Below are 9,990 nucleotides of genomic sequence, written 5' to 3'. Positions count from 1 at the left end.
CTATACAAGTATACAAGGTAAATTAGAGTTTTGTACATGATAATTATAAAAATCCTTGAATTATTATTATTATTATTTTATTATTATCATCTAGGAATATTTTTTTCAAGAATATCCTTGAAGATTGTTCTTTGTTCTTTTGAGTTCCAGCATTCAACTGCACATTTTAGAGTTTGAAGATCCGTTTCAGGAACTAAATTTTTTAAGCCAATAATTTTTATTTTTTTTTTACTTTGAATTATTTTCTCCAGATTTAGTTCATGTTTATTACACAAACCCTTGATACTATCTAAAAAAGGTTGTGGGGCTGTTTTGTTTTCCGGCTGCGACTTAATAATATCAAATGTAATTTTATTGTTCATCAGGCGAATAAATAAGTTGAGCTTGTTTTGTTGTATAGTTATTGATATATCTTCAATAAAGAATAAGGGATGAATATAATTTTTGCTATGTTTTGAAACGTTGAGGAGTGACTTGAGTGCGTTTCTTCCAACTATATCAAGCTTTTGCATTAATACCTTTTTATGTTCACAAAGCTCAAGACCATATGTCAGTGTTGGGACAGCCAAAGTTTTATATAGCTGGACAATGGAGTTTGGGTGAGCAAAACGAATTCCTGATTGAATTAAAGTTTGGATTACTGCCCGGAAATTAGATATTCGGTGATCAATGTTTAAACTATTAAGTGAGGCAAAAGGTGAACTTTTTGTATCCCATGTAAAACCTAGGTGATTAAGTTTATCATGAAGTTTTATTTTTTTGTTGTTGAGAGTTATTGTGCAGTTTTTAATTTGCTTTTTTCCGGTGAGCAAGAACTCGGTTTTGTCAGCATTCAATTTTATACAGTTTTTGTGTGTGTACATATTACAGGTATTAAGAAGCTTTTGTAGGCCAGAAAGGGTGGAGCTAAGGAGTATAATGTCATCAGCATATGCTACAACACCCGTATAGTTTCCATTGATTGATGTACCTACGGTGCTTTCATTTTGTAAGGTATCTAGTAGGTTTTCGGTGTAAATGTTATACAAATAAGGCGAGAGAATAGATCCCTGTCTCACTCCTTGCGTTAGATAGAATGGATATGATTTGCAACCTAGATAAGAAACAGAAGCACTACTTTCATAGTATAATGATGATATGGTATTAACAATATATAGAGGGAGTTTTTTATCATTGTAGAGTCGCTCAAACAGAATGTCCCAGTTACAGCTGTCAAACGCTTTTTCAGCATCGAGGGAACAGAGATAGACGGGTGAGTTGTTGTTGTTGTAGTGTTTAATCGTTTCACTAATAACAAATTCGGCGTGTAGGGTTGAGCTGTTTTTAGTGAAACCGAATTGAAGAGGATGAGTTTCTTTTATTTCTGGACAGATTAGTAGGATAAGATATTCCATTAGTTTCGTAAAGATTGGAATGATGCTAATGCCGCGGTAATTATTTGGATCAGTTAGCGATTTTTTATATGATTTAGCGAGTGGTATTATGAGTGATGTAGACATCGATTTTGGGGTCTGCCCATGATTAATAGAAAAATTAAAGAATTTTCTGAGCCATTCTGTTAGTGCTTCACAGCTCGCATTCTTTAAATGTTCAGCTGAGATTCCAAAAGCGTCTTTAGATTTGTTTAATTTAAGGCGAGAAACAACCGTTTTTATATTTTCATCTGATATTATTACCTCGTCGAATTTTGTACAAGGTGGAATTTCAAAATTTGAAGAGGTATATGTGATTGCTTTAGTGTTTAATCGATTTTCAAAACTGTTGGCAAATTCTTTCGTGATTGAGTCTTTATCTTTTTTATTATTTATGGTGAACAATTTCGAGTTTGCTTCGTTTTTTATATTTTTGAAAGTATTCCAGAAATTTTTTGGATTTGTATTTTTTAACTTTTCGATTTTTATGTATTTTTTGTACAGGTTTTTGTTTTGAGCATTTTTGATAGCATTGCGGAAATTTTTTCGAGCCATCCGGTATCGAATAAAAATTTGGGAGTTTAAATCTTTTAGGAAACCATTTTCCCGCCATTTTTTAAAATAAAATGAAAGAATATCTTTACTGCGGCTTAACTCGGGTGTCCACCAAGATTTTGAATGCAAAGACGGTTTTTTCCCGAATAAATATTGACTAAGTGCTTCAGATGCAGATTTTGTAATAACAGTATATACCTTGATAAGTTCTTCGTCGTAATTTTCATTCGTAAAATTGTGACGATTAAAATTAATATTTAAGCAATTGTTATATAGTTGTAAAAAATCATTGTTATTCCAGGCATAATTTGGAATGCTATAATTTTCTGATTTTTTGTGATTGTTTTCTTGAGAAGATTGTCCGATAATTCCAATTTCAATCGATACTGGTAAATGATCACTCATATTTTGAGATAAAAAAGGAATTACGAAACAATTTGAGTACAGAAGAGACGTATACCTTGAGAGAGCTATGTGATCTATGTAAGATGCGTTTGGTAATGTATTATGGCGATACGTTATCTTAGGTCCAGAGCCTTTGGTTACGTCCACTAATTCAAGTTCATTCGACTTAATAAAATCTGATAAAACCACGGAGTAGTTATTTTTCGTATAGCTAGCTCTCTTTAAAAAATCATATATTTCGTGAGGAAAAGATTGAAAGTCCCCAAGAACAATAAATTCAGCAACACCCTCGTAGTTGTTAATAATACCAGAAATTATATCCAACTGACTCTTGTATTCCTCCAGCGATGTTTGATTATTGCGCGACGATGAGAGATAAATGCCAATAATTATAATATTAGTCTGATTTTTTTTAAGATTTATTGCGAAGATGTGATCATCTTCATAAAGAATAATAATGTTTTGAAACAAATGTTTCCGAATAAAAAACGCGTTTCCGCCAAACGGCCGACCCTGCTCATGTTTGTTAGCCTGGTGGAAAAATGAAGAATGGGTATTTTTATAGATATTTTTTATTATAAAATGTTCTAGTTTCGATAACCAGTGTTCACATATAAAAGTTATGTCATGAGAGAGAATCAACGATTTAGTATACTCAATGTTGGACTTTAGACCGTGGCAGTTAAAAGTACATAAATTAAATGTTGTTGTTGGAAGTTTTTCTTCCTTTAAAATATTCCCTAAATCCATTTTGATCTATGAGAATCTTCCTGGTTTCCGTTAGTTTCCAGATTTTGAAATATTTTAGTATATAAACGTTTTTTTCGGTATGGTTTAACTATTATATTGTTATCCCATAAAGCAGGGTTAAATATTATATTTTTTTCTGTGTTGTTTACGGAAACTTTGTACGATCTGTTGTATTCATTTTCTTTATTCAATATAACAGATAAGGGGGTGATTCCTATTTCTGTTTCTAAATAGTTTTTAAAAAGTTCTTCATTGATTTGATTGCTTACCCCTCCGACAAAAACGTCAAATTTACGAATTATTCTTTCACCTGCAATTGTTTTATTTTCAGAAATTTTTGTTCCGAAAACTGGCTCTGAAGTTCTATGTTTTTTTACTAATGGACAATTTTGTGTTTTGTGATTAGATTTACTATTTCGGCACACTAAAGTAAAATTATTTTCGTCATTGTTGGTGTTTGATGCGCGTAGTTTGTTATCGATTTTGGTTTTTTCGCTTATATTTGTGGTCAGTATTCCATCGATTTGTGGTCGATTTGTGATTGAGTGAGTTTGAGCAACTACATTTGCGAATGTTTTTAATAGTCGCGGTTTGTACTCAGCATTTTTAAGAGGCTTATCATGCGTTTTTTGAGTTAGATTTTTTTTAGCACCTGTGTTCGTTATTTTATTTTCACATTGCGAATAACCATCAATCTTTAATTTCGATATTTGACACGGCTGTAAGAGACTTATATCCAATTCCGAATGTCTGTTTTCTATCTTAAGGTTTTCAATAATTTTAGTTTGGAAAATTATTTTTTCTTTCAACAGTATGAGTTCTTCTTTAATTTCTTTTATGTTTATGTTTTCCATGCAAAGAAGTATCATAAAACAGTAGCAACTCTAGAGTTGCTTCCATCTCGGTGAAGTTAAGACAATTTAAAATATTTTATCTTCTGTAGGATAAACCCAGTAGGCACAGCGACGTGACAAAAACGTGAATTTCACGTTATTTAGGCACGTGACAATTAGGTGACTTTTTGGTCCCCATGAAATGACCAATTCACGTGATTTATGGACGTGTTTTTCACGTTACTTTTGGCACGTGATATTTAGGTGACTTTTTGGTCCCCATGAAATGACCAATTCACGTGATTTATGGACGCGTTTTTCACGTTACTTTTGGCACGTGATATTTAGCTGACTTTTTGGTCTCCATAAACTGTCCAAAAGACGTGCTTTTTACGTTAATTTTGGCACGTAATATTTAAGCAATAATTATGCTTTATAATTACAATTATAAGTGTTTGGATTCGTGTAAAGAAAAAAAACTCATCGTCGAGGAAATATTTAATACGTATAAATACATGGTTTTATTAGTCAGTATATTAGTTCTTGACATAAAAATTTTTAATTTGTAATAAAAGCTGCACTTTTGTTAAAATATCTTTCTTATATCCAAAGTAATAAGTACGAAGTCGTAGATCTGCAACTTACGAAGAGCACGCTTCAAACTTATATATCTATTCTCCCATAAAAGCACGCTTCAAACATAATCTAACAAATCAGTCGATATTTTCTTCTATAAGAGCACGCATCAAACTTTATCTAATGAATCAGATTTAGCTGAAAAGAAACGAATAAAATCTTAAATAATAATATGATTATTTAATAATTATCTTAAATCACAAACTTTTAAAACAAATCTTACTTTGAGAGTTGCCAACTACTTTTGGCAACAAGATTTTCTAGGGTGTTATTTGTTTTCTTTTATCTAAATCATTAAATAATTTTAAGAAAACAATACTACATACAATGTAAAAAAATAAAAGTTATTTGCCTTCTAATTTTATACTCTGATTGCTAAAAAAGTAAATAAGTATTTAATAAAAAAAGATGTAACAAAAAAGTCGACAGAAGATTAAAAAAAAAGAAGTACATAATAAAAAATACAAGTTTAAAAAAATATTTCTTATCTATATATATCTATATCTAATATCTATCTATAGATTTATCTATATCTATATCTATAAAGTTAATAACTGATGGGCGTGATTAGAAAAAGACCTGTACTCACCTTATGTGATAACATCTGTGTACTATGTGATAACATGATAATTTGTTTTCTTTGTTTTCCATTTTCTTATATTTGCATCTGTTTCTGCATTAACTTGTTCATACATTAACTCACTAGATGCAAAGGTGACAGCCCGCAAAGTTGCTTTAAATGAGTAATCTACAAAGTTTTGAACAGCATTAAATGTCATTTTAGAATGCACACAAAAATTAAAACAATTTATAAAAATGTAATAGTTATCACATAAACACAAAGCATTATAGTGGGGATTTTATATCATGATTTTCCTTATCCATGGTCAGATTTTCACCTTGAGGCTCCTTTTGCTGTGGAAACATTCACCACGGCTAAGGAGCCTAATTATATACAATATATTAAGTATAAAACTAAAAATATGTATAATAAAGTATTGTCAAATTAGGTCACCAATAAATACAGAGTGCAATATATTACCCCTAATTATATACAATATATTAAGTATAAAACTAAAAATATGTATAATAAAGTATTGTCAAATTAGGTCACCAATAAATACAGAGTGCTGAAAATTCAACTCAGAATCAAGTTGCATTCTCCAACAAGATATGAATTAAATCAAATTCTTACTACAGAGTGTGATCACAAAAGAAGACAAAGAGAGGGAAAAGTGAAATTTCTCAAACTTTAAAAGCTAAAAGGTTATTGGGTCTTACTACAGAATGATATTCCTAGGCAATAACATAACAATACCATTGGGTCTTCCTAGTTAATATTATTTTATGCAGAACTTATCATTTGTCATACAGCTTAATAAATTTAATATTAAATAAGTTATAACTTATTTATTATCAAATTAATTACATTGACAAATTTGACAGTCTAAAATAGTATACAATATGGTAGAAAAAAAGTATACCTTGCAGTAGGGTTTGATCTTTTGCGTGTTGCAATATGAGAATTATCTGCCATAACGTTACACAATTTTGAACTAAGCTTTATCATATATTTATTAAACCTAAATTGATAAAACTTGGTTATAAGATAATATGTTTGGATAAAATATTATATATGTGACATTTACAACGTCGCAAAAATGCATTGCGACGTTATAAGATATCTTACGCCCTACTTTTTAAATTAATTATTATAAAATTACAATGCAAAATAATTACATTATTATAAAAGTAAAATAAAAAGTAATTACAATAATGAATATATAAACTACATATTTCATGTAATCATTATATCTAAAATATCCGGAAAAAATTTGCGGAAAATATCCGGAAAAAATTCAGAATATTTCCCCCCTCATTTCCCCCTTAATTTTGCATTCAGCCAAGTCTTTTCTCAATTTTTTAAAAACTTTTCTTAATTTTTGTATGAATGATGACTAAAATAACATAAAAACAAATAGATGAATAATATATACTTGTTATATGTTGTAATAAAAGTTGTATGTATGGAAAACTTTTCGGATATTTGGAAAAAGATAAATTTCAGAAAAATATCTGGTATTCTGGGAATATCCTGAATAAGGTTATCCCTGAAACTAAATTATAAAAAAATAGTAAATAAAGAATATCTTTCCAAGTTTCTAATTACAGGTATTTATTATGAATAAAAAAAGTTCCAAAATACACAATATTTTGGCAACGTAACATTCACGTTTTAATCAAGTAAAATTGTCACCTGGACAAGGTCACCTAAAAAATACATGATTGAAACATGAAGAAGGAAACGGGGTAAGAGCAGGCATCAAACTTTATCTAATAAATAAGTCGATATTTTCTCCAATAATAGCTCACAACACCAAATATAGCTCAAAAGAAACAAATAAAAACTTAAATAATAATATGAATATTAAATAATCATCTTAAATCACAAATTTTTAACACAAATCTTACATGGTGAGTCACCAACTGTTTTGGCAACAAGATTTTCTGGTGTTGCTATTTCTTTGATCTAAATCATTAAACAATTTTCGAAAAAGCAATGCTATACTTGAGAGAAACTTGCTTTACATATTGGAAGGTCGTCAACATTGAAAGATAAGTAAAATGCAGTTTTAAATACAATAGCATCATAATTATCTTTTTGTGGGGAAAACATCGAACAAATCCGCATTAATAACCTGTTTTATATTGTACATAATAACAATAGTAATAAAAGTCATATAATATATATAGTAATAATTTCGCATAACTCGAATATATATATATTAACCATATAATATTTAAATAATATAAAAAAAGGAAATAAGTATTAACATTTTTTAACAAGTAAAGCACGAGATCAAGATGTCATATATTATAAAAAGATTAAGTATTTAATAATAATATATACATATATCAATAATAAATAACATAACACATTTATTTATTGATATTATCTTGGGTAAATTCTTTAACCTTGTTGATAAAAACCAAATAAAGAAAGTAAATAAGTAAATAAAACCAAATAAAGAAAAATCTATTTTGGATTTTTATCTAAACGACTCTTGAGTAATAATGTATGCAGAAGTTCTAGAGACATTATTATTGCTCAAGAATCAAGAATAAGTTCTGCTAGAACTTATAATTTGTCCATGTAGCTTACTTAATTTAATATTAAATTCGTTATAACATAACTTATTTCGTACTAAATTAAGTAAGCAAAATGGACAAATTCGCCAGTCTAAAATATTATATCATAAAGTAGAAAAAAAGCATACCTTGTATTTGAGTTTAATCTTATTTGTGTGGCAAATAGGGACGGCAAATAGGGTACTAATTTATTTAATTTAATTTGATATAATTTAAATATTAGATATTACAACTTAAAATATATTGTTCTTTTTAGTTCTGTTTTAAATGCATTGCGTTAAAAGATAGTATATAGACCAATTTTTTTTTTTTTAATTGAGATAATACTACAATAAAAATTAATTATATTATCATAGAAGTAAATAATTATAACTAATATAATGAATACAAAAACTATACTATAAAAAAATAATTAATATAATAAAAAATATTATTTCACATTTCTTATGCCAGTTTTTTTGAGAATAAAAAAAGTTCCGAAAGACGAGATATTTTGGCACGTAACTTTCACGTGACTTTCACGTAAAATAGCAACCTGGACGAAGTCACCTAAAATACACGTGATTGAAACGTGAATAAAACGTTGCGTGTCTACTGGGAAGTGACCAAAATCCAGCCGCATCTTTACAAAATTGTTTCTACAGACATATTAACAAAAAGGTTTATATGAAAATTATACATTTCTAGAAAGATAAATCTTTCAGCATTTAGGATATAATTACAGCAATTATTTTAAATGAAATTTTTTTGAAGAAACAACGATAACAAAAATTATATAAATTAGACCAAAATACAGCCACTATGACCAAATTTCAGCGAGGCGTATGCAGAATGAATTTAAATACAGCCAATATAAAAAACAAGCTTTTTACCAATACTTTTATGGGTTGGCATTTAAAATAATAAAATTTAATTGCGTTACTAAATATTAAATCAATAATTTTTTTAATCCTACAAATTTAGCCGGTTGACGGATAAACATTAAGTAAAACAGTTTTAGCAAAATTAAAGTTAAAATGAACATGTTCTTAAACATCAGTTAGAAAATGATTGCTTATCTTAATACTAAGCATTCATCAATAAATAAACTCGCCTAAACTTATTAAAGATGGCTTAACTTTAAAAAACTATGCTTTCAGGAGTTGCACCACCTTATCCATGGGCCAGGAAAAAAAACGTATACATATTGGTAATAAATAAAAGTAAATTTTTTTTAATGCAAATAAAAACCAAACACAAAACTAGGTTTAATATTTTAAATAAGAACCTATTATGTGTATATCAGTATAATTAATGTCAATGTAATAATCTAAACTACTGTTTTAAAAGATTTGCATAGAATATAATATTCACATTAAAAAAAAAAAAGAATTCAGTGAGCTCTGTAAAAGAATTTTTTAAACACTAGGAACAAAAATTCATAACAACATAATCAAATTACACGGTTTTTTTATACTTTTATTAGTTCGTTTTTATAGCAATGGTTTTTTTCTTGGATTATATTTTGACAATACCTTTGCTTCCTTTATTTTTATGTTTTGTAGTCTTTTTAATTTACGCATTTCTTTTTCGGTTTCACTTTGAGCTTTTTTTACATCTGCTTTAATTGTGATTCATATACTTCCTTAGAAGTAAGCACAAAAAACTTGTCTGAATTCTTAGCTTTTTTCTCTTTGTAAAATTTGGATCTGAATATGGAAAAATATCATGGAGATAATGATCTCCATCTCCTGGATAAGATAAATTTGTAAAAGGGCAATTTATGGCAAAAGATCTAGTTTTTACAAAGTCAGAAGCTAAAGGAGTTGAAACTGTAAAATCAATTTCATGCTGATCAATAGGCTGTTCAATTTCAGAGTCAGACATAATCCTAAAGCTGTCTTTGAACCATTTGAAAAAATTCCAGAACCATCATGTTCTGGAATTTTTACTACGGTTATTGGTTCGGCTAAATAGTCATGATCATTTGCTATAACAAATCTTGGGTTGGTAATTAGATGTTCCAACTCAATATCTGGCACTTTTGTGCTGTCTGTTGTTTGATTAATCTGCTCAACTGTTTTTGTATTATCAATTGTTTTAACTTGATCAAAGAAATTAGTCACGAACTTGTCTTCAGAATACACATAGTTTGGCAAGTAAGCTTCAGCCGGATTAATCGAAGGATTATATGGAAAGATTCCACATGATTTAAAGCCAGATTCAATATTAGCTTTTGCCATACTTTTATTCCAGGCTCTGGTTAAATG

The 9,990-nt window shown here is 28.7% G+C and overlaps 1 protein-coding gene across 1 annotated transcript; it reads right to left on the bottom strand.

The window, feature by feature from the left end:
- LOC136087412 (uncharacterized) lies at positions 1-8,192 on the bottom strand. Its single transcript, XM_065810147.1, has 6 exons — positions 7,870-8,192; positions 7,064-7,121; positions 6,076-6,174; positions 5,181-5,339; positions 4,815-4,877; positions 1-4,729 (listed from the first exon to the last, which is right to left on the bottom strand). Exon 6 carries the CDS (start codon positions 3,120-3,122, stop codon positions 87-89), a length of 3,036 nt encoding a protein of 1,011 aa, XP_065666219.1. The 5' UTR covers positions 3,123-4,729; positions 4,815-4,877; positions 5,181-5,339; positions 6,076-6,174; positions 7,064-7,121; positions 7,870-8,192; the 3' UTR covers positions 1-86.
- Positions 8,193-9,990: the final 1,798 nt, after the last annotated feature.

This window comes from Hydra vulgaris, chromosome 11 (genome assembly GCF_038396675.1).
Source record: "Hydra vulgaris chromosome 11, alternate assembly HydraT2T_AEP".
NCBI classification, from domain to species: domain Eukaryota; kingdom Metazoa; phylum Cnidaria; class Hydrozoa; order Anthoathecata; family Hydridae; genus Hydra; species Hydra vulgaris.
This window is presented reverse-complemented; position numbering and strand designations above follow the sequence as displayed.